The sequence below is a fragment of the Neolamprologus brichardi genome, chromosome 5, assembly GCF_056152115.1.
Source record: "Neolamprologus brichardi isolate AB-2024 chromosome 5, ASM5615211v1, whole genome shotgun sequence".
NCBI lineage: Eukaryota > Metazoa > Chordata > Actinopteri > Cichliformes > Cichlidae > Neolamprologus > Neolamprologus brichardi.
The window spans coordinates 11599101-11625724 of record NC_142108.1 but is presented as its reverse complement, the minus strand read 5'-3'; the positions used below and the strand labels follow the sequence as shown (position 1 = coordinate 11625724).

The window sequence follows — 26624 nt, the reverse complement described above, 5'->3', positions numbered from 1 at the left end:
TAAGAAAAAAGTATGGAATAACTTTTTCAGTGTGTCTTCATTATGGATTTTTGTGTTGCAGGAGTGGAGACTATCAAATGAAATGGAGGTTTTTTTAATGTAATAGAAAACAATGCAATGATGTCAAAGACAGCAATGTCAGTCCTGTCAAAAATGGGATCCAGGATCCCAAGTGTAGAGGGTTTCTAGACCTCAGAAGCCTCTAGACACGCACTTGAATGGTGAGAATGCTGGAATTACCTCATACACATTGAACTGGCTCTGCCCTCGAGCTAGCTCTCGGTAGCTGGTGGTAAAATCCCCAATGAAATCGTGGCTGGGATAAGAAATAAAGGGGGAGAAGCATCAGTAACTAGAAGCATTTCTATTACAAAAAACAGGGGAGAGGGTTGGGATAAGCTGGAACTTCGTGACAGGAAATTATAACATTCTCAAGTAAAGTTTGAACCTTGAGTTCTTGGCCTTTTGAGATTATTGTAGAGCAAGTTAGAGTGAGTTACATATAATTAAATATGGTCTTAAACAGTAACTGTACATTAAAGATTTCTCAGATTCTGACTAGTCATGTAATTTCTTGGTTAATATACTCACCTGCCATCCCTATCCCAGTCATACACCTCCACTTTGATTGTTCTGGGGAAACCAAACAGAACATACACACAAACACAATATAATGTTAGCTGTGATTAAAAACTTTTTTGGACAAGATGTGGATTCAATATTTAGCAAAACATACTTAAGCTGTGTACACACTGGAAGCAATTTGCAGTGATGTGTCAGCTGGTCACAATAGAAAGTGAATTTGGCAACTTTATAACTGCTGTTGATGTGAAATGGGCTTTCTGTCGAGCAACTGAAGCAACCATCAACAGGAGTGAAAAATATCACTGACTGACATTTGTCCAGGTGATAAATATGCTAGAGGATAACCTGAGCCTGGAATGTCTACAAGCGACCAGCTTTCAGCTTCAAAGCAAGCAAGTCGCTTAACTGTGTACGCAGCTTTAGGGAAAAGGTTTTTAGAAATGGAAAGACTACAGGTGAGTGTGAGGGTGCTTTATGTTCAATGCAATAAAACAAGGTAGTAAGTAGAGATTTGCTTTTGCTTTGCTTCTTCACTTTGGTGAACATTGTTTTGACGTTTAGACAGTTGTTATAGAGCTCCTAGGTAACCCGTAATTTCCAGCAAACCAACCCCAGACCTTGAGAAGAAAGCCTGCTCATATGATGACTGATCGTGTGAGGTTAAAGGTTTGTGTCAAAGCGTGAAGAAGTGACCTTTAGTAGTGGGAAGAGTCTCGCTCCTTCGTTGTTACACATGGACAGTTGGTCAGGACCTCTTAGAATCACGCTGAAATGTACTGGGTACTCTTGAGTAGTGAGGTGTGTGAAAGAGGAATAAACTAAGCAAAACCACAATCCTTTCCACAGACCTAATTAAGTTATTTTCAGTCTGCCTAAACAAGCAGTGAGTGAAAGTGGAAAACAGCAAGCTCCCAAAAGGGATATTAACTATGACCTTGCTGCTAATAAACCTGTTCATGCAGTAGCATGAACAGGTTTATTAGCAGTTTCTAAGTGGTGTCTTATGGTTTCTTAGTGCCTTCTTATAGTACAAAAAACTTAAATTATTATTTAATGTGGTTGTAAAAAGAAAGTTTTTCATATTAGGACAAAATAAAAACATTATCTAGTCCTTACCAGGTCCTAAAAGATGGTAAATACAGCCAAAGATGAACAAGAACACAACACATATCACACTGCGCAATTATTTAACAAAAACTAAGCCAAAATGCAGAAGCATTGTTGTCTACCCATGATTCAATGACAGTGTTGAAGAAGTCTATTGGTTTGTTCCGATACAACACAGATATGACAACACTTCTAAACAACTCGTACTTGTTCACACTTTTTCTACTACTACAGTCACTCAATTAAACATTTAACATGCTAACTGAGGCCTGCAGACTGCAGAGGTGTAGCTCTGGAGTTTTTTGTAATTCTGAACATTGTACAGTCTGACCTTGGGGTGAAATTGCTGGTACGTCCACTCCTGGCAAAATCGGTGACTGGGAAGATTGAATGTTTTCCACTTGTGAATAATGTTTCTCACTGTAGAATGATGGACTTCAAATTGTTTGGAAATGGCCTTCTAACAGTTCCCAGATTGATGTGCAGCAACAATTACCGCTCTAAGATCATTGCTGACACACTTGAATGCCCCAGACGTGCAAACTGAACAAACCTCTGCTTTTACAGAGATGCTCACACCCTGATGATCAGTTAATCACATGCATTTGATTATCAGGCTGCTATTTGCCCTCTGAATTCCTATGGAAACTTATGCTGCTTCTGCTTTTTGTTTTTTGTTAAATAAATAATCAGACAGTGTAACATGCAATGTTTTATTTTTCATCAGAGGTCACATTTACCCAATTTTAAGACTTGCTGAGGATCAGAATTTTTTTTAATGTCCTGATAGGTCAAACTTTTGAAATGAGAACCAAGCCAAAGAAATATTACGTGTGTACCACTGTGATGCTGGTGGCTTCCTCACTAAATGGCAGATTTTTTGACGTCCTTCAATGTGAATGCAGTGGATTGTTTTGTCAGTTGGTTGTTACAACTACAGAATCCAAACGGCATCTTTACAACAATTCTGCAATGTCTTAAAAGTGGATTTTCAAAACAGATATTAACGGAAAAGTTATTTCTCAGGACAAAAGAGAGTAAAATAAATACACTGCAGTGCATATGTGAAGCTTCTGTTCTGTGTAAAAAAATAAACCCAAGTCTCCACCAACAGTTTTATCAAAGGTTATTTTTAAGGACACGAACAACAGCTACACTTTACCAGGAGAAAATATTTTGACACCGTGCTCAGGGAGCCCCGAAATCAGTTAAAACAGACGTCACGTGGTTCTCTAACAGGGATACTCGCTAACATTAGAACAAGGCTGAGCTGCTGGCTGCATGTTGCAAGAGAAAACGTCAACTCGTATAAAGCGCTCCCTTCAAAAAATTGCCATTTGCAAACTGATGACATTTTACACAAATGCAGCAGAAACAATGTCCCAGCAGAGAAGTGAAAACTTTTCTCGGCTCTTTCATTTCGGAGTCACATTGATCTAACCCCCGTACCTCCCCTCCCTCCCCGACTTCGAGTTACACAAGTACTGACACCATCCAGATCCAAAGAAAATATAAGCAACCAGTAGATCATAGATTTCTTTCTTGTCACTGCATAACTGAAAGATGCCTGATATGAGCCCAGCCACCTTCCCTGCCACATGGCCCCTGTCGCTCTGTGGTGACAGTTTGTTCTTTTGAGGGTAATCTTCAAAATGTGCTTGTCATCTTCGATGGTAGGAACATGGTGCTTCTCCTCGAGGGAGGGAAATAGAAATAATGGGCAGAGGAAAAAAACTACGTAATCCTCTCACCAGTCTATATACAGGAACAAATTGAGTAACAAGTGCTTAAGTGTATGTCATGCTACTCCAATAAAGGACCACATCAGACGTGCTTCTAACATTTGACACAACTTTAATTTAAATCTCGGTAATCTTACAGCTGTATCAAAGGACACGGGCGGCCTGGATCATCGAGTGGCTCAATTGAACCTTGAGAACAATATACACTCCAAAACTAATCTGCCAGAGATATCTTTGGCTACTATTCTGAGGCATCTTTAATGAACACGACTCATTTTCAGTAATGGAGGCCTATATAATTGAGTGACAAAAAGGGAGAGAACCGCGTTTGATACCGAACAATTCCTCAGCTCCAATTACACAGATCTGTCTGTGATCTTTTGCCAGGAATAAAAATAGATGATGTTTGAGTCACCCGGGCTAGGATGTTAATGAGGAAGAAATGACTCTTTTGGTGTTTGAAATTATTTATTAGTGTTTAAATATATACCTTAGGTACCGCCTACACTGATGAAATACACTAGAAAGGTGAGATTTTCCTACACAACCAATTGTGAAGCTGAATATAGAACAACTTGGAAGTGTCTTCCACTTGTCTTATTTCTCTTCAAACTCCCTCATTTTCTTCTCCTTGACTGGAACAATACCTTTGACACGCTGGATCTCTGCTTTTCCTTCTCCGGTTCGACTTGCCTTTGCTGCCTGTTAAATGTCTTCCTTTTCGCATTCATTTCTCCCCCCTCTCCATCTCATCTGCTTCCTTTCTTTCACTTTCACTTGCCTGTTGTTTGCCAATATGTCGTCTTGTTGCTTAAATTTGTTCAAGGATCAGATGCTTGCTGTCACCAGGGATTCAACTGGATTCTGCTGCCACCGGAAGGATGGCCTGCCTAATCACTGTGCCATCCTGACACTCGCTAGCAAAGTTGAAAGGTGTTTTTTTTGTTAATCCTTGACTTTCTTGTTTGCAGGGTATTTTCGAAGACTCCCAGCTGATCTGACTAAAATATTTTTGGCCAGTAGTTCCTGGATTGATCTGGGATTTCCATTTGCTGTTTCCTAACAATAACAAGCAGCACTTTCTGTATGACAGCTGAGGTGCAGTAGTGCGTGTATGCAGTAATACATCATGTACCCCACTCTGCACAGGGGGATTTAGTTTATACTTGCTTCAAAACAACCACAGATATGTATCAGTGCGTATCTTGCAGGGTAAAGCTGCAGTCAATTACATTAAAGTCTTTTATGCAGTCTGTGGTGCTTCCTGCACAAGGATTTTTGTTTTCTGACTTCAGCCTTCAAAGCGGTGCCCATCACCAGGTAGCATTACAAAGTAGTCTGGGTAAAACTGCATCGAGTCTGGGGAAAAGCTGAAAAATGTGAATGGAAAAGGTCATGGTTAAGCCCAAACCTGATTTAGAATGGAGTGGACACGAACAAACGCAGCGACAGCGATTGGTTATCTCTGATTGGTAAATATTACTCTTACTGAATATTACTTATTGTAAAACAATTGAGATTATTAGTTATGACTCAAAAACTCATAAAACGGGGTTCCAGTGATGCCAAACAGCTGGAGTTTCTGTGGTGGCAAAAATGCCTCACTGATACTCTGAATTTAGAAATAGTAAAAAAGACTAAAAGTTTATACTAAACTAAAAAATTATCTTCTTTTTTTTTTTTTTTGAGCTATTCAACTCCAAAAGTTCTGGTTAAGTTTTGAAATCTGTTATGAAGTCTACCTCTTTATAAGCATACACTCTCAGCGGCCGCTCCATCTGGGCTATTGTAGGCTGAGTACACACCTGGCAGCTCCTTGTTATCACCTGCTATGAGGTATTCAACAGCCAGCTATTGTGAGCGATCCAGCTGGCTATATAAGAGAGACTCAACAAATCAAATATTTTGTCACGTCGCTAAAAAGTTCAGCTTTTATGCTCACGCCTCCTTCTGCCATTTGTTCTCCGTCTTGCTTTTATAACGAGGCAGTGTGGCTTTTAATTGTATTTGAGGGGAGAGAGAGAGGTTGCATGGGAACCAAAGCATGCTGAGTAATTTAAACACACAGACGGTGTCTTGCGGTGACAGACCCCCTTCGTCATATCTTTTCAGTTTGTCCACTGATGGGGTGTTAAAAGGGCGCGGTCATCCATTAGCTGTGCTCCCCAAATGGGAGACTGACAACATCAGCCTTTTGAAACTATTTCAACAGAAGTAGTAGAATACATTAAAGCCCTCGGACACTCCTTTGGCAGCACGTGGATGTTTTTAGATGCAACACCACACTGGCTGAAAAAAAAGTGTCCTGTGACTGGAGGGGAAGTCAGCCAAAATAACATACGGCTGTCACTGAAATATTTACAGTCAGCTCCCACTGGAAGTTTAGGATTTAACAAAGACACTGAAAATGAAACAAATGCCATTTTTTCATCACCTGATTTGAGAGTTTGAATCACTGGAATTTCATAGATTCATGCCTAAAGTGCACATCACTACAATATAAACTATTTTAGGGACAAGGCGTAGCCTGGGAAGCTCAACATGGTCTCACATTTAAAACCTATTAAAATAAATGGCAAGCTGAATAGAGTGGAGAGACCATGTGCAGCACTATTTTTTATTTGGCTTCCAGTGGCTGTTTGTCTTGTTTGGAAGAGAAAATCTTGCAAGAAGTGGGACGGATGCTTTACTTTTACAGCGGAGACACTGTGTCTTGCTAGTCTTATTCATTTAGAGATGTCACTTTGGAGAGTCTTGTTAAACTTCAGCTTCTCCTTTTGTCAACTGGTGCAACGACTGGGATGAATGTGTGCCAACTAATACAGGAAAGCAAATCAGCAGTCGGTCATCCACTGACTCATGGAGGCAAGGTGTAGAGATACCTCGATGTCTTCGTCAACATGAGATGGGCTCAGAATGAGACACATTAGAGTATGAGATGCACATAACAAACAGCTGAAACTACAGATGCTGTCTCTACACCCTGCTACACTCATGCCAGAATAGGGAAAGTCTTCTGCAACCGCTCCAGATGTGGAAGGTTAGGATGACATTATGTTGAAGGAAATGTTTGAAATACTAAGGCCTCAGGCTAAGAGATAAGGCCTTTCTGGGAAAGGCATATAATGTAAGAATAAGTAAGAAAACAACACATTTACTTCAGGTTATTGCTTTATCCATGTGTGTCATCCATCATAAAAAAAAACCCCAAAAAACATTTATATTCTGCAAAAATATGCCTCCGTGTTGAAGTGTAAAAATTGGTGTATTGGAAAAGAATTATTCAAACTGCAGTGGAAGAGAGTTCAGAAATAAATCATCATAATGTGCCGTACACCAAACAGGTGGCTTAAATGTCCACCAGGTGTAGGTTTAACGTCACTGCAAAGACAAACAAAACACGAATGAAACAGAAATGTCATTAGCTAACAAGATATTCTCGGAAAACTGAGACTATGGTGTTAGCTAATGTTAGGCATCATACAGAAACAAAAGATTTTTTTATATTTAAACTATACATCCTGGGTAGAAAAATACTTTGTGGTAGCTTAACAAGCTACATTATACAGCACATTTTTCCCCTTTCATCCAGCTGACAAACATGATAAAATAGGCTTTGCATTTAACACACAGTGTCTTCAAAAGTATTTACCCTCTTCCTGATTTTTTTGTTTTTTGCATATTTTTCACATTTCTATGTTTCAGATTGTTTACAGATTTTAATATCAGACAACTATAACCTGATACTTTGGCACGACCTAAACGACGGCCATTCATGCTCAAAAATATGGCTAAATTAAAGAGTGATCTGAAAGACTTGCCAACTATTTCAAATGCTTGTGGATAGCTTTGTTCCCTTACCTATACCTGAAATCATTATATAATCAGCTGCATTTTATATTTACTCGGGTTATCTTTGTCTAATTTTTTTCTTGATGATCTGAAACAGGTAAGTGTGACAAATATCTAAAAAACTAAGAAATTCAGAAGAGAGCAAATATTTTTTCATGGCATTAAATACCAGCCATTTCTGAGGGCTCAGTCCACAGATTATATCAATATATTTATTCTAGAGTAGTGTTGCATGATTTACAGTTCCAAATAATCCTTATTTATATCCGATGGGCGTCGGTGCATTCCCACAGCTCATTCATTGTCTGAATCGAGTTGTTTTCAGCTCCTCTCCCTTTAAGCCAACTTGTTCTAATTGGCTGTAACTGCAAACTGCAAGATTCAAAACCCAATTTTAAAGACAAATGTTTGATACTTGTACAATTTTAAATAGGTCTGGACAGTATTAGATGTGTTTGGTGTATCTGGCTCTTTGCATCACATTAACACTTCAAATATTTGGAAGGTTTCCTTCACTTGATGTCTGTAAGCAGTAATTGCACACTGGTTCAAAATGACTGACAGCCTAAAGAGGTTGTGTTTGCTGAATGACATCCTCGGCGATAATGTACCATGACAGAGGTTGTAAAGATTATTTATTAAAGGATCTTGCAAACTATGTAATTAAAAATACTGACAGGCCTCCCCATTGCCCTCTCACAGGAACACGAAAACCAAAAAAAGAGAAAAAAAAAACCCACTGACACACAAAGTTGATTTCTCACCCACTCTCAAATATATAACCTGTTTATAGCACTGTCTTGGTGATATTTCAAGACACACAGAATCTCCTGCTGTTTCAGCTTTTGGCTTGTCACATTTCATTATACTGTGTGGGCATGTGTGTATACGTGTTCATGCTTTCATAGCACAGGAACATTTAAGGAAGTGCCTTTGATGTCCAGCTCAGTCCCTTGTGTATGATTGGCTCTGACAGGGTAGCGAGCGCTTCTCAGACTTCTGTGTGATTGGCTGGCTGACACAGTTTCGCCTAAAATTTATCGAAACGCATCTTGAGGCAATCCCACACATCCATAAAAACAGCGTCATCAGTAGCTATGTCCCCTTTTCTTTAGGATTCATCTCAGTTTTCTAAGCACACACCAGGTTCTCAACATTTTCTGTAATTACTTTCACTGCATACAAAAAAAGATACGACAGACACCTTTGAGAGAGATAGCTGAGAAAAGAGAGAGAGAGAGAGAGAGGCAGGAAAAAGATGCATAAAAAAACATTCCCCCCCCCCCCCCCCCCCCCCCCCCCACACACACACACACAAGAGTGATCTGTCACAACTTTTTTCGTCTATCCTCACAGCTACTTCATGATTTACTTTGTTTTCTTCTCAGAACTGTCTTCTAAATTAGAAACAGGCAGATACCCCATGAGGAATGGGAATTCATTACTTTTCTGACACAACATATCAGCATTAATTATGTGCCAGGAGGGAAGAGCAACCCATCATTATTTTAGATATTTGGCAAATAATGTAATCCAGTGTAAAAACAAAGAAAGAGGAAGAAGCCTGAATCATGACAGTGTATTTAAAATGCTTCTAAATTAGTTAACCATCATATTAGTCACGTGGATGCTCTTTAATTTTTTTCCCCATCGACTCACAATTTGTTAAGCCTTGTGTTGTCTGAATAATGAGCATTCTGCTTTCACCCCACACGTATGTGGTTTACAGTGCTAACGGTAGCTTGGCCACTCTTAAAACAATGGCTGCTTGAATTAAGACATGGACAGCTGAGGACAGTCTCACATCTAACCCGTAACTACTATACACGGGCTCAGAGACCAGTTAGCAAACACAAAAACTCCTTGCAATTGCTTTGGTCATTAGCATATTGCTGTGGTTTGCATGAACAACAGCGACTAGTCTGCAAATACTAGCAAACTACTTAAGTTTTACTCCTTGTAGTTTCACTGCAAGCTTTAGTGAAACTTGAAAAAGTACAATTTAAACCTTTGTTCATATTCAAGGTGCAAGTTTCACTGTGAAGAAGAATAGTCCCCATTTCTGGTTTGCATCGCACATTTCACAGTTTCACTAAAGCTTGGCAAGTAGTTTGCTAGTGTTTGCTGACTATTCAGCATTTTCCATACAGACCACGGGTGACAATTGCAGCCATGTAGTGACCAAAGCAATTGTAAGGAGCTCTTAGCAACTTATTTGACAATAGCAACTAGCAGTAACCTCTAGCAATCGCAACAGGTCAAGGATTATACACTCTTCCCTAGCAACTGGCAGTTACCAGAGTCAATGACTGGTCTCTAGGCCTGTATGAATGGGGCTTTAGCAATTAATTTTACAGTGATTGTCAGCAACTTTCAGCAACCACTCACAGCCAGTCAGCAATTGGTTGCTAACTGGTTTGTAAGCCCATGTTGGCTGATACCTTCAAGTGCAGCATTTTTAACTGTTTAATTTTATAAGAGAAAAGCTTGTTCAAAGAGAATTGTAAATTTATTGCTACATCACCATCTCTCATTTCAACATTACCGACTGTTCATGGTGTGTGTATTATATTTATTATCAGGTAGAAAGAGAAGGTCAACAGACCCAAATGCAACAGTGTGGGGAAAACAGCAGATATGCAGATAAGAAAGTGTAAAGTGTTGTACCTGTCATAATCTCCATTGCAGAGTGCTCGTACTGGGATGGTAAAAGGCTGCCACACTGGATTTAATGTGTTCTTCACCACCTCTGTTTTGTGGCATATAGTAAACCTAGAGAAGGAGAACGAATGTTAACAAATATATTCAAGAAAACAGTGAAATAAAATTTGTCCTCTGTTGCTTACACAAGCCAGAGAGAAATACAAAACTATGCAAATAGGAGGGAAGAAGCAAGTAATGTAAGAGATGGGCAAAACAATAAAGAAAATCTTGCAGTCTTAAATAGGGCTAGGCCAGTCTCACATATTTTAGACCATAACGAATAATTTTATATTTTGTCTAGCTTTTTAATTCCCTATCTTTGACCGCAGGTGAGACTATGATATGCTAATGGATTCCTTTGATATCTAAAATGTTTTCAGACAAAAAAAAACCTCCTAAAAAGCAACAACGTATCATAGTTTTAATCCTGCCTTTTTACCCAAAGGCCTGGATTACTCATGCACTACTAATTGCCTCAAGCCTTTCAGACCCCTGTGACTCGTTTAACCATGAACCTCCTCTGGCCACCAACATGTAGCATGCCTATGGGGATTGGTTTCCCAAGCTGTTAACATAAAGAGAAAAATGCATGAAAAAAAACCTCAAACTACACTAACACAACACTTGGTAAAGCATCTGTTGGCAGATATCGCTGACTCCATGATAATTGCAAAGCCCTCTGGGAGGCTAAACAGCACTCTGGGAAAGCGTGAGGAGATAGGAGAGTCTTGTGCATCCCTACGTGAATTGCCTCAGAAACTGTTTTTCCTATTGGTTTAAAAGGCAGGTGCAGATGCAGTGTTTTTCTTTATCTGTTCATTTTATGCTTCTTACATTAATTGCCTCTTTTTCCAATTTGCTCTCCTGGAGTGTTTTATGTAAGGCATAGTCATGGGAGTTGTGGTTGTGGTGTGAACTGGATAGATGCCTCTGTACACAGCTTTCTGGGGTGTACGCACTTCATGAACCACTCCAGCCCCTCTCTGATAATCATATTTTGCTGTTTTTGTCTGTACTGTTCCACTAAATGTTGTGCATTTCAATCATGGACTTAACATGGCAAATGCAGCACCTTTGAATTAGACCACCGCACCAAGACTGGAGCTCCATGGATTATGTCTCAGGAGCCTTCCTCAAACGCTTCCCAGTGTAAGACAAAATCACAAGCAGCACTCACGTTCCATCCTCGTTGCTTCTGTAGAAAACCATGAAAGGGTCCGACTTGCCAAAGAAGTCCTTTTTGTCCAGCTTGTTGGCACAAAACTGCATGGTGGCACTATCCTGTAGGGATGCATGGGAATGTTCCTCGTTAGTTCTTTGTGATTTTATTCATGGTGGCCTATTTCTGATCTTGCTTCCTACTTCTCCACTTTTGTCTTCACAGCTTGCAGGAGGGCAACAGATGGATGCAGCTGTTTGTGCATCACACAATAGGATACTGAATACTGCATGATGAAAAAGCATCTTTTCATTTCACGTTTTCTGACATACTGTAGTTTGTGTAGTTGTGTATATTTTTTACAGTGACAGTCAGACATCTGGACTGTCAGTGTTATTGTCGTTTCTGTGCTTTTTTGTTGTTGTTGTTGTTTTAAACATTACTAAAGACATCAAAACTGTGCGTCTGATAGCAGCTTTGCAGATTCTTGGCTTTCCCTCAACCAGCTTCTTGAGGTCGTTGCCTGGAGCTTTGCCGACAGTCTTAAAGGAATTCACACTTAATGGTGAGGACTTGTTAGCTAAAAAAAATGTCAACAGTGTCACCAGGAAAGACCATCACACCTCCTTTTGCACTGGGAATCGCACATGCCGATACCATCTGTTCACACAGCAGTTAAAATATGACCTTCAACATCTGTTTCCTCTTTTTCCAAATCCAAAGTGCCACTGTTGAGTCTGATATGAGGGTATGACTGCAGGAAAAAACTGGCACATCAGCTTACAGGTTGAATTTCAAACCACTGATTTAAATAGTTTTCAAATTAAAAGTTCACATGCAATCTTCCCTGATAAATGCAGCTTTTTCTGTATCTACTTTTAGGAAAATCTGACATTTTTGTCTGACATTCATGGAAATATAGAAAATCTCACAAATTTAAAAAAATGCATTTTGCATCTATGTATTCATTACTGACATATAGTCACAGTTACTGGGGTTTTCAATGTATAATCAATTTAAATTTGAGTCTTTCAATCGATAATGTTGTGAAATCATAACTTGGAACATGTTCTTGTATAAACATTACATAATTTTCTCTTTTTATTTTTATAATTGTAATTTTATTATGCTGTCTGAAAAAGTTATTTCTTGTAAATTGAGTGCTTAAATAAAGATGAAATAAAATAAAATTAAAAAATTAACAATATTCAGCTTTTATGTGAGTTTTATGTGGGCCCTGTGATGGACTGGCTGTCTGGGTCCAGTGTGCACTCCACCTGCAGGATACACCAGAACTCTCTGAACCCTGAAATGGATAAGTGATTAAGAAAATGACTGGCTGGGCAGCTGAGTGCATGGATGGACAGACGGATGGAGACTTTGGTAGATTTTCAAATGTGAAATTTAATGGTTTTGGACTTTTTCATACTGACATTTCACATAGACATAAGACACCATCTAACTGCTGAAGATCAGCAAAAATTAGCTTCAGTGGGAGTCTAAAAGAGTTAGGACTCACTGTCTGTCCACTACATTCTCACACATACATGCGCTCATGCATGTGAGAATTCTCGACACTGCTGCTGAAAAGACAAAAAGCTTATTTCTTGAGGTATAGTATAATATTTTGGCAAAATACTTTCCATTTATTTATACGAGGAATGGATTTAGACATATGACTATCTAATGCTTTAGTCTGCGTAGTGTAAATGTCACCTGCTTATATGGTCTTGCTCTGTCAAGCTCTGGCACTCAGCCTAGAGTCCACTCCAGCTTTATCTATAAACACGACCTAATGATCCACTACGCGCACGTGTGTGTGCGCGCACAGACATTGTAATCTATGAGGTGCCGTAAGGGACATTATTACTAAAACGCTCTCACACACACTACTGAAACGCTCTCACACACACAACTGAAATTTTAGCTCTCACACACACTACTGAAACGCTCTCACACACACTACTGAAATGCTCTCACACACACTACTGAAACGCTCTCACACACACTACTGAAACGCTCTCACACACACTACTGAAACGCTCTCACACACACTACTGAAATGCTCTCACACACACTACTGAAATTTTAGCTCTCACACACACTACTGAAACGCTCTCACACACACTACTGAAACGCTCTCACACACACTACTGAAACGCTCTCACACGCACAACTGAAATTTTAGCTTTCACACACACTACTGAAACGCTCTCACACACACTACTGAAACGCTCTCACACACACTACTGAAATGCACTCACACACACTACTGAAATGCACTCACGCACTCCACTGAAACCAGAGGCATTTCCGCTGAACAGGAAGTTGTTTCCTGACAAGGAAACTGATGGAAAAAGTGGTATATTTCAAAACACTACAAGGATGTCTACTCAGCAACCTGCTAGTACAGCAGTTCACAACCTTTTTTGTGCCACGTAAACAATATAAAAATAAAAAAAAATGATAAATACCATGAAAACCATGAATTTCAAACTCAAGCCTCAACTCTTGCGACCCGGTACCAAACGACTCACAGACCGGTACTGGTCCAGGACCTGGGGGTTGGGGACGGCTGTGCTTGTAGCCTAAGTGAAGCAGCCGCATTACTTAACAATATTTTAGCTTCCTTGAATCAAGGAATGGATTCAAGGTGCAACAGGGAATTTGGCAATTATGTCCTGTTTCCCCTAAGCTTTTTATATTGGCAACTCAGTTGTTAACACTATTAATCAAAAATTCTAACGACATACAAGGAATATCAATTTTTAATAAAGACTTCAAAATAAGTCAATTCACAGATGATACATCTATGTTTTTGAAAGATAAATACATGGTAGAGAAAACTAAAGCTTCTCGTTTATCTCTCAGTATCAAAAAATGTGAACTTCTCCTGATTCATACAAGCTCTGACTCCTCAATAGCTTTGGTTAGAGTTGAATCTAAAGTTAAATATATAGGGCTAATAATATCTGAAAAACCCAATTAGCAGAAAAGACACCAATATTTCTAACTGTATCATCGAGATGAAGAAATCACTTAGCCACTGGTTAAGCAGAGACCTCGCTTTTTTTGGCAGAAACATCCTATCTAAAGCTGAAGGCATCTCCAAATTGATTTATCCTTGTCACTCTCTATATATCTCCTCTAAAAGCATTAATAAGGCTAACACAGTTATTTTCGAATTTTTGTGGAGGAATAAAACCCATTACACATAAAGATATCAGCTTGTGAAGGAATACAATAAAGGTGGTATCAAAACTCCAGAATTAGAATTTATGGATAGCACCCTTAGAATTAAATGGTTAAAATCTTGTCTGTCACAGCCAGACTCTACTTAGCTCCACATCCTATGATCCTTGTTTAATAAAATAGTATACAGGATTAGACTTTATTTTGAAATGTGATTTTGCGGTAAATAAAATCCCCATAAAGATATCAAACTTTCCAAAACAGACTGTGCATTTTTGGGAAAATGAGATTTACCCACAACTTCTCCCCATAATTCAACCTTATGGAATAATAGGGTAATAACACTTAATCAAAAATCAATTTTCAAGAGTGACTGGTTTGAACAAAAAGATTATATTCATAACAGATTTGTTGGATGATAACGGTGTAATTCTAAGTTACCCAGACTTTTCAGAAAAATATTGTCTAAACTGTTCTCAAAGAGAATATAACAAATTTTGTGAACTGGTCCCACTGCCTCTGCTTCATTTGATTAAAATTTTTATGATATACAATAATTTCTCATCAGTGCTCCCAAATTTATTGCTAGGGCAATGTCAGCTGTTTGATAAAAATGCAATAAGAAATTTGTTAGTAGTTTCTTCAAAGACAAAAATATTTCATAGTTACAACAGAATGGTTACATTGCATGGTTCTAATTTAGTTATTTCATATACACTGGATAAAGCATACTAAAAATTTATGAAATAGCCTATTCTACCTAAAGTTAAAGAAACACACTTTAAAAAAAATTAATCCTGTGGCAGAATTTCTAAAAAAAGAGATTTGGCTTTGAGGTGGATCAGTGTTCTTTTTGTACTGATGAAAATGAAACCCTAGAACATCTTTTTTTTTTCTATGCCCTATCACACAATGTATTTGGTGCAACTTAAAAAATTGGATTTCCCTAAATATTAATGATGTGCCACTATTTGAATTACATCATAATGTTTTTTATATGGATCATCTAGCATTGGGTGTCTCAGACATTATTAACATCATCATACGTTTGAGTAAATATCATATCCATTGTGTTAAATGGGGGAACGCTAAGCCTTCTCTCCCTGGTTTTATTGATGATTTTAAGATATTTTTTTCTTTGCTAAAAAATACAAAAAGCACATATGCCAAAAAAAAAAAAAATAACCAGGATAATGCCCGTCTCCTGCTATTCTAAATTTTGACTTATGCTGAGGCTAATATATTTTTAAGTAATACAGCTGTCTCACTAAGACTAAGCTGTCTAACTTATCGTTCCATGATTCGATTCAATTCGATTCGATTCAATTCAATTCAATTTGATTCTGGGAAATTTTGACAGTCAGCAATATTATAATTCAGATCAGTACATTTACATATTTTTGTATCTAAAAAAAGGAAGCTGACACACGCAAGACTTTATCAAAGGTGTAAGCGTCACAGCAGATGCCTTTGTGTAAAAGTAGCTGAAGATAAAACACAGAAAAACATGAAGGTGATTTTTCCTGGCCTGGGATTTTATAAAAAATATTCTGCAGTACATCAAAAACGAAAGAAAACCATTAATCAACATATGAACGTTACCTCTCACGTTCCAGCGGTTTTATTAGAGACACGGCTAAGCGTTTTGCATTTTGCATAATTTTTAAATGTTTAAATTTGTTCAGTATTGAACGGCAGAAATAAGATTTTCTTTTAGGAAGTAAAACGAAGAAAAAAAACAGCGGCCGACAGCGCTGTAAACAACAGTAGACTTGTGCGTAACAAGCAAGCGAATAATGCAGAAAACAGATTTTAAGACGGGAAACTGTTCTTGAAGTACAGAGAGAGAGAGAAAGAGAGAGAGAGAGCTGTGCATGACGTGTGATTTTATCGTGGTGGAAGCAAAACATTAAACGTCAGAGGGAATTCATGACGATGTTTACGTGAAGCGCAGTTTGGATCTTCTTTTGCTGCTGGTTCAGTCAATATTGTTTGGAGAGAGATCAAACTAACAGCTTTAGAATCAGGCAAAAACGGCGTGAAAACAAAGCGCGGACCGCCGACAGATCAGAATCAGCCAGCTGTTGGCTTTCAGCCCCGACCGTGTCCTTGCCATCGGGTGAGAAAGGCGACATCCCATTGATTCTGATCCGCGGTCCGCGCTGTGTGTTTACGTCTTTGTGCAGAATCCTTGTTCCTGCTCTCATTTACTGTTTTAGCTGTTTGGTGGTTGTTGAAATTTTGTGAGGTTTCACCTGAGATTCTGGCATTTCGGGCAAAATTAATTTATATTAAAAAATCGATTCAGGATTTTAATGAATCGATTTCACGTTATCCAAGCCAGAATCGATTTTAATTGATAAATCGATTATAAAAACCCACTCCTAACTAGCAGGTTGCTGAGTAGACATCTGTGTAGTGGTTTGTTTGAAATCTACCACTTTTTCCTTCAGTTTCTTTGTCAAGAATTAACTTCCTGTTCAACTGAAATGCCTTCCTGTTCAACTGAAACGCCTTCCTGTTTAACTGAAACGCCTTCCTGTTTAACTGAAATGCCTTCCTGTTCAACTGAAATGCCTTCCTGTTCAACTGAAACGCCTTCCTGTTCAACTGAAACGCCTTCCTGTTTAACTGAAACGCCTTCCTGTTCAACTGAAATGCCTTCCTGTTCAACTGAAATGCCTTCCTGTTCAACTGAAATGCCTTCCTGTTCAACTGAAATGCCTTGGTTTTTCAGTAGTGTGTGTGAGAGCGTTTCAGTAGTGTGTGTGAGAGCGTTTCAGTAGTGTGTGTGAGAGCTAAAATTTCAGTAGTGTGTGAGAGCTAAAATTTCAGTAGTGTGTGTGAGAGCGTTTCAGTAGTATGTGTGAGAGCGTTTCAGTAGTGTGTGTGAGAGCGTTTCAGTTGTGTGTGTGAGAGCGTTTCAGTAGTGTGTGTGAGAGCGTTTCAGTAGTGTGTGTGAGAGCGTTTCAGTAGTGTGTGTGAGAGCTAAAATTTCAGTAGTGTGTGTGAGAGCTAAAATTTCAGTAGTGTGTGTGAGAGCGTTTCAGTTGTGTGTGTGAGAGCGTTTCAGTAGTGTGTGTGAGAGCGTTTCAGTAGTGTGTGTGAGAGCTAAAATTTCAGTAGTGTGTGTGAGAGCGTTTCAGTAGTGTGTGTGAGAGCGTTTCAGTTGTGTGTGTGAGAGCTAAAATTTCAGTAGTGTGTGTGAGAGCGTTTCAGTAGTGTGTGTGAGAGCTAAAATTTCAGTAGTGTGTGTGAGAGCGTTTCAGTAGTGTGTGTGAGAGCGTTTCAGTTGTGTGTGTGAGAGCTAAAATTTCAGTAGTGTGTGTGAGAGCGTTTCAGTAGTGTGTGTGAGAGCGTTTCAGTAATAATGTCCCTTACGGCACCTCATAGTAATCAATGTACCGTATCCATCTAGTAGCAGTCTTGCTAAAATTAGTGTCATCTGCTTACCAAGTCTAATTCTAGCATGAGTAATAGTCATCAAGTTAACGTCTTCTGATACCTGTCACAGCATCTGGAATGTGTCCGATGCTTCAGGTTCATTTCGGCCTCAGAGGAACACTAAACACAAAGTATGCTTTGAGCTTGGGGCTTCGGTTTGTCTAATATGTTCTGAGGAAGGTTGGACGCACTTACAGGGACCTTTTATGCTTTTCCATCAGAATTTCATATTAAATTGAGACATGTTAAAATGAATTCCTGTGAGCCAAGAGTTCAGGCTTTCGATTTGAACCTTTCTTGTTTACACGGCCACATAAAGTCAGACTTTGACTTATAAGACCACACGGATAACTTCCAATAATATGAGCAGAGCAAGTGCTGTTAAAAACAGTTTTATTGGAACTTAATGAAAACATTTACGCTGAAATGTATTGTTATTGTTGGCAGTTAACCAGTTAATGGAATTCTTATGCTTACACCCTAGCATATGTCTAAGAGAAATGAGCTGTGAGGGTGGGTGACCTACGGCTATTGTGGATAAACAAAGATAAACAAAGACCACAAAAAAAACATTATATACCACAAATAAATCAGAGGCCAGCAGCAGATGCTGTGAGATTAATTCTTACTACAAAACAGCTCGTATTCTTCATCTGTAGTACTCCCACTTTCTCTAACAAATGGGCCTGATTTTGCATTTTCTCCCACTGCTGTTTATCATGAAATGTAGCGCTTTTTAAAGCTCCAAATATAAATCACTTGTCCGCTGTTTAGCATTGTAGTACTACTTGTTTACTGCTGCTGGTCCGTGTTCTGGGCTCTCCCTGTGTGCGGAGATGGGGACTGACAGAGATGGGGCCTGACTGATCTCTGGCACATGAGCTGTAGCTAATCTCTGAAACACAGTGGGTTCATTACAGTACATTTAGATGCTGTAACAGTAGATTGCTGTTGTTGTCAGAGCCTCAGGCCTTCCACTGGGCAGCCATGGCGCCACTAATGATAGCTTAATAGCTTTTTAATGTTGCAGCTTGCACCTCATGTTTGGTCATGTGCCGAGTGGCAAATCAGCAAAAGAATGTGTGTGAGATTGTAGATGTGACAGGCCGGGTTTGGGAGTGAGGGCTTGAGTGTCTTTATACACAAATGCATTTTAATTCCTGTTTGCATGTTGCTACAGTGTCCTCTCACTATTTTTATCAGACACGGGCAGGCACGCTGCAGCGCACTCAAGAAAACATCACATCCAATCCAGCAGCCAGTGAGGAACTTTATCTGTATTCTGCCCTCAGCCTGAGGACACACGCACACTACATGACTGGCGTTTGACACAGACCTCCTACATTGAGCTTACTCGCTCACTCGCTTTCATTCTCTTAAAAAACAGTCTTTTAATCCTGAGGGAGAGTGCTGACACCCACACTGCTTACTGATTGATGCACAAGCATATGTATGAGTATGAATGTGAGAAGTAGAATTTTATTCGCTGTAGCAACAGATTTTATTTCATCTCTGGCTCTTTCTTTCATCCCATCCCTGGATACTCGAGGAATATTTTCCATTTCAACAAGTGCCTGACTTCAACAAGTTTCTTACTGCTCGTGAAACCGCTCGAGCTCTCGGTTCATACTGCCCTCGGCTGAAGCACACTTGCATTTTTAAACCTCTGAAGGCGCATATTGCAGCAAAAGTGTGTCCGTGCACCTTATAAAAAATTATTAATAAACTGGCCACAGGCTACAGGACCACAGACAGAAATTTAGATCAGTTCCAGGGCACTAGGTAGGCCTGAATGGTCACACTAAATTAATTCAATCAATAATTTTTAACAACAGTCCATTTTCTGCTTTACAACACTTTCCCAACCCACTAACTGCAAGCATGTGCGTGCCCGTGCATACTGCATAAAGATAATCAAAAAATACACAAATCCTCAACTCCTTGGGCACCTCTGCACCACTTCAGCTGCTGCAGCTACTTTAAATCACCAGCAAGCTACTGGTCATGCTCCGCTCCTGATGTGCTACCTCTGGGTTTTGTGCAGACTCTTTCACTGCTGTTTGCTTTCTGGATTTTTTTCAGACACCAAATTCTCATCAGCAGCAAAAATATTTACATGAATCACTTTCAGGTGGAACTTGATGTTTGTTCTCTGCACAGTTCTGAGGTCCACTGTGCAACAATACCTCCAGGGTTTGTCCTAAAAGTAGCAGGAAAGGTGGAGGCAGTGTAGATGTCCACATGGAGACAACTTTGAAGGAGATTTTGGCCTAAATGTTTGGCTGCTATCGCCTGTGAGGAAGATAGCATTCAAAACTTGTCCCCTGCTTCCTTCAAAGATTTTTAATCTGTGTCCAGTAAAATGAAATGCATAAAAAATAAAGACTGAAATAGTAAATATAAACCCTCAACAGAGTTTGAGGAATTTGTAAGTTAAGTTTCAATAACAGATGCAAGGGTGTACTAAATCAAAGATATTCTCCTGATAAAGGTTGTTAAACTGCTCCCAGAAATCCAGTTAAAACGGCAGTCTGGGATTTGCGTGGTTTATTTTACACATCTGCTACAGAGTATCGACAGCAAGCTTTCAAGCAGTTTAGCAGTTGTTTGGTCCTGAAGGAGTTTTAGGGATCCAGCTGCAACCTGACAATTTGTGTTCATCTAACCCTCAATAAAGTCCTCTAAATATAGCTGAAGTTGCCTCACAACCAATACCGACCTTGTCATGTTGCCCACAGCTTCTTTAGACCATCTAAAGATGCTGTAATAAAACATTTAACAATAAATAGACAGCAGATCATATTTTTTTACTGTTCTATTAATATAAATGTTAATGTAAATTAATAGCAATGTGTGTGTATGAGTGTGTGTATGTGTGTGGGTGGTTGGGTGTGTAGCAGTGTTGCTGCTACTTTGAGTCAGCAAGTAAAGACACACCAAATCTCCGAGGAGTTGACAGGCACATAAAAGCATTTATGATGACAGCATGTAGAGGATATTAAATATGCATCTGCTTCTGCCTCATTAACACTCTGAGCCACAAACACACACACTTTTGCACTCCTGCTTTGTGATCAACAGCCCTTTGCTAATATGGAGAGAATGGCAGTATCAATATTTAGCTAGAGGGACAAAGACTAGGTAGAGACACATTCACACCCTCAGGGGGGAATAAGGAAGGACTGTTTGTGTCAGAGCAGAAACAGTTACTGACACATGAATTACGAAAAAAAGAAGACAAATTAGAAAATTTATACTATAAACTAATTTATTAGAAACACATAGGCCTGAATTAGCGTTAGCCAGTGTGTTGTTGGGGTTTAATGCAGAAAAAGAAAAAAGAAAAAGGGGCAATCAGCAAATTCATTAAAGGCCCAATTGATGAATCTGAGAGGAAACAGTGAGTCAAAGGTGGGCTTAGTGGGCTAGTATGTTGTCCTTCTGTGTTCAGTGATGTATGAGAGCACAGATTTATGATCACTAACATACATGATCATATTGATTGTCCAGTCATTATAAACTGTGACAGTTATTACACAAACCCACTTAACCCACTTCCTAAGTTTGACATCATCTGGGTCCAAACTCTTCTTCAGTTCCCAAACTCAAGCAAACACTGTGGCATCACTGAGAATTTAAAATAACCCAATCTTTTAATTTCCAATACAGTGACGAGTGTTGCTGCTCTCTCAGGTATACTAAAGTTTAACATCCAAGCATCCATGAAGAAAGAGGATTTAGGACGTTTAATGGGCTTAGAAGTTAGCAGGAAGTTAGCTCGCTAGTTTCAAATATAAAGATAGACTGATATAAAATGGTATATATACCACATATCATAGTTACAGTGATATACAAAAACAGAAGCAATGTTTGCAGGGTATTGAAGGTAGGCTAGCTGGTATATAATTTATAATAATCGTATTCTACCTGGTTGCTAGCTACAGAGCTACTGTTAGGATAATATAATCACATTAGAACAGCAAAGATGGAGGATGACTATTAATGTTTTTCCCCTCAGTAAAAGTCAGTGTGAGGGTTCCTGATGAGCAGAGACAAATGCTGAAAACGGACCGTCCACAACACGAGGTTAGTCACTAACATGCTGCTGCGTGGTTTGAATTACTCACTCTGAAAAATATCTGATCCTAAGCTTCATGTCCTCACTGAAATGGTTAGCATCAGAGTGATTATTTTCTGAATCTTTCAAATATTTGGTGCCTGGTAAACTGTCAACACATGGGCTGTAGTTCCATCATAAGCTTTTAAAAACTGAGCTTAAAAATGTGCAGCACATGATTATTGCTAATAAAAAGTCAGACAGGCCAACAGTGATCACTGATTACTTTTATGGGCTTGTTTATTATATTAAATAAAATAAGATAGAATTACAACACAAACAAGAGCCTCAGTGAACGCAGTAGGAGCTTGGACCCGGAAGCAGCGTTGATCACAAGTGAATAGCTAATATCTTACTTTCCTCTGTTCTTGCTTGATTTATAGCTGCAATAAATCTGAATTTGTGGTCTATGTTTTCATGATGGTTTGTAGAATTTAATAAGTTTATCAAACAGTGTACATTCAAATAATTCAACACAAAGCATCTTCTAATGACCCCATTCCCAGCCGCTCCAGGTTTTTCCTCCTTTCTACATTTCAATACTGTATTTTCCATTTTCCATTTGTTCTCTGCTCACGCTGATCGAAAACCTGTTCCACTTTGCTCCACACCAAATGTTCTGAAAGGTGCCCTTCAGATGTACGGTACAATATGAAGTGGAATTTAGAGGCATCAAAGAAGATTTTAAAAAAGAAAAATGGAAGCACGGCAAGTGGAGGCGAACAGACGAGGAGGCTGCCATTCGGATTTAGGAAACTGCTCTGCTCAGACGAGAATGTTTCGTCGTCATCACAATGACAGAAAGATCGATCAGAATCAAAGAAGCAAAAAAGACATATATATCGGGGCCTGTCAGAAAGCAAATTAAGTTCCTGGCTGTTACACATGCAAAGAGTAAACATCTGTACTCTTAGTAAGGAAACTTCTCCACTGGCTGTTTTGGTCAATCACACAGATGTCGAATAGTCGGGCAGGCAGTTAAATTTAAGCAATTAAAGCAAAATGAAAATCCTCACGGGGATCTATCAGCTTTTAATGTGGTGGAAGTTTCTCTTAAAGCAAGAGCAAATATAGAGATGCTGGGGGCAAAACCAAGCTTCTGTGCTCCCACTTTGTGAAGAAAGAGTTGCCTTATTGCCATTGGGATTCAGTGATATAGTACATGTACTGGAAGAGATTAGGTGGTCAGTGTTACCATGAGGATACTGTGTACATCCAGAACTGTGTGCAAGAAAAGTCAGCACACTACCAAGTGAAAATACAGCCGCTAGATTTGGAGGGGGAGCGGCCACGTTGTCAGAAATCCTGCAGGATTTAGGATCCCCGAAACATTTGAAATTTGCATGAAGCCATAACCACCCCCGCAAATTGGTTGCTTCGGGTGTGTTGATAGCGTCAGCAAGTGGGTGTTAATCAAATTTACGTGACCTAATATTTTCAAATTTACCATGTTTAGATAGCAGAAAGAACTTTTAATAACCAGCACACAGAGTTGGTGAAATGTTTCAGTATACTCAGATTGATTACTTTGCTCCATGGCTCATAAACTTGATTAAATAGGAGAACAGTCTTGTCTTTAATTGCTAGCTCCGTTTCATAAGCTCTCATGGTATTTTGTCCATATGATTCAGATTTATCAAAGTCAATCTTTGTGGAAATCAGAGACGGATAAATAATAGAACATATTTTAATCGGGGTTGCATTTGTTTTGTTTTGTTTATATATTAGCCTTTGTGTAATCAATAATAATTCAATCAGGGTAATACAACATGGAACATTTCTGGCAATACCTATTTTGTTTATCTAAAAGTTGCATATGAAGACGCGGAGCTTCTGAGAAAGCGTTAATAATGGGTAAAAGAAATGAATCACGGTCCGGCCACATTAAAGAACACATCTTCAGCCATTCCATGTTTTTCTTTAATTTTCTTTTTCACATTTAAAGCTTAATGATTTCATCCCCGAAAGCCAGTGTAACCCATAAGGTCTAGTGATATAGACTAATTGCATCCGTAGACCATACAAAATGTAGAGAGAGGATGTTTCAGTGGGTTAACATTCATTTTTTGGCACGAGCCAGCTCTAGTCTACAGCATCGCCAACTGAGGGGTGAAGATATATTTTTTCACTGTCTTTGATCTACACTTAAAAGTCTGCTACTGGCATGATCACGGTGGAGTACGAAACCTTATACTGAGAGATAAAATGTAGGGGAACACACTTTGATTCATTTTGCACATACTGGGTATGTGCAAACATTACTCGACCCTGGTAAAGCATAATAATAATTATGTTGTGGCAGTAGGTCAAAATAAAGAAAGGTTATAATAAAGTTCCACCCTGAAATTGAGATTATCACACACTAGGTAGGAAAGTCAAACATTTTGATTGGATAGGTCATGACCTTATAGGCTGCAAGAGACATATTAACAAAAAAAGCAGTAATTAAGAGGTCCATAAGGGGTCGTTAATAATGCTGATTTGCAAATAGAGAACAGAGGTTGAGGGCCACAAAGGTAAATGTGGAGCCACATGCTACATTGCATTACATCCCAGTATAACGTTTTGCTGTTATTCATCATCTCAAGAGACTCTATACACACGGCTCCTTTGCAGGACCCCAGACTGCATCTTTAATGTACTTGCATTTCTTCTAATATCCATATAAGAACTACAGAAACTACAGTGAAACACTGTAAAGCTTTTCCAAAGTTACTTGATCTTTGCAGTACTTTTATTGTTGTTGCAGCACTTTACGTATGCAAATGAGGCTGATAAAGTTTAATCATTTATGCGAACAGATGTATTAAAACTTCCTGCTGTAGACTGTGTAAGCAAAAAGACTTTAAAGAAATACTGGCCCACCGCACGCTCGCTTCTACTGGGACTACATCATAAATAGAAACTGGTAATAACGCCAGCTCATGAATACTTAATTCATGTTAACCTCTTAAACCTTGCCAGACCCATCAGCGAGGCCATCATTACAAAGTCATGTTCACAAAATCCAGTGAACTGTACTCAGGTCAAGACGTTAGTGTCTCTCCAGGGATAGCAAATGTCTAAATTATAGAGAATTATAGAGAGAGAGAAATTTCAAACAATCGTCACACAGACGTGGTGAAGAAGGTACGTGATATATAGCAGAGTTTACAAGTTGTTTGATTTTTAGGTTTAGTTACAGGAATGGGCATTTTATTATTAAAAAATCTGTCCTCTATGGCTGCAGAGAAGGTTAAAAGAGCTGTAAAAGTGAAAAACTTTAAATAGTATAGTCTATATAGTGTAGCACTATATACATTTGCCTCACAATCAAAAGATCCCTGGTTTGATACCAGGAGGAGATACAACTGTCTCAGGGGGTTGCGTTGGGAAGGGCATCTGGTGTAAAAATAGAATATGAGGTGACCTATTTTGACTAACTTTGAGTATAGTTCTTGACTGTAATAAACTGAGCTAGGAGTGTCTGTAAAACTCTCTAGGATAGCTCAGCATTAGTAGATTTTTTTTCTCGCACTTTCTATTACAGATGAGTAATAATGTTGTAATAGTGGAGTAAACAGACTAGAAAGTTATTACCACTTCATTACAAAAGTAATAGGAAAGTCATAAAAGTATTGAGAAGCTACCACATGTTTCCTGGACCTTGTTTTTATAGGTTATTAATTTGGCCTTAAATAGAAACAGGCACTTTGTTGCCCTGATTGTTGGTTATTACACAGAAATCATCAGGTAATATAACTTCTGTTTATCAGGTGTTTTCAGGTAATAAGCCACAACATTAAACATATATACTGTTACCTTCAAACAAAGACTAATACTGGGGACAAAAGAATAATTTCAGCATTATGGTAATTTTATCATCATATTTTCAATTAGCATAAAACAAAATTAACTTATTTATTATAAGGTTACTACCACAGATCATTATATATACTGTATATATAAAAAAAACAGATTTTGCCATTTTATTGCTAGCAGGTTATTATATTGTTACTATACCTTTACTATACTATTACTAATTTGTTTTGCCTTATGCACATACATTTGCTTCCCCATTATTATTATGCCCAGTTTCTGCATTGTTGCTTACAAGTTACCCGGTTACATCAAGGTCAATGTGATATTGCTCTGGCACAATTTTGATTTGAGAGAATTACATGGATACTAGTTTGGCGGCTAGCACAAACTTGCTAAATCCATATTATTACCTTTTTGTTTCCACGTAATTACCCCACTATTACCACATTATTACCTAGCTGCGATAGAAAGTGCGGCTGATATTTTTAGACTAGGTCATTTACTATAAGTGACCCTTTTCACATACAAACTCCAGCCTGTGCAGGTGACCTAAAATTTAACAAAACATTTTGCACAATGCTTCTAATATGAGTACCGACTGCAGTTGGTGACCAAATGTGTGAAAGAGACAGTATACAAATGTGTTGTATGTGTGTGTTTATGCATGTGCATCCCACAGGCTGCAGGGGACAAGGTCAGGCAGGACGACATTTTAATTAACCATCACTCAGTCTCACACTATCATCAGCCAAGCAGTTTTTATAGCTAAGAGCTGGTTTTACACCAGGCGTGAAATAACCCTATATTGATTAATCTCAGTGCCTTTGTGACTGTTTCTATCTGTTTGATTGTGTCTTTTTCTCTCATCTAGACACACTCTGTACACGCAGAAATGTCTGTTTCATCATCTTATCACCGCTCG

The 26624-nt window shown here is 38.8% G+C and overlaps 1 protein-coding gene across 2 annotated transcripts in view; it reads right to left on the bottom strand.

Moving 5' to 3' along the window:
• The window catches only part of cpne5b (copine Vb), a 130276-nt gene that overhangs the window by 20010 nt on the left and 83642 nt on the right, over positions 1-26624 (bottom strand). For both annotated transcript variants that reach the window (XM_087840652.1, XM_087840651.1), the window contains exons 9-12: positions 11167-11270; positions 9954-10058; positions 592-633; positions 241-316 (exon numbers count right to left, since the gene is read on the bottom strand). In XM_087840652.1, the coding sequence (XP_087696778.1) occupies positions 241-316; positions 592-633; positions 9954-10058; positions 11167-11270 (327 nt within the window). The remainder of the gene's footprint in view (positions 1-240; positions 317-591; positions 634-9953; positions 10059-11166; positions 11271-26624) is intronic.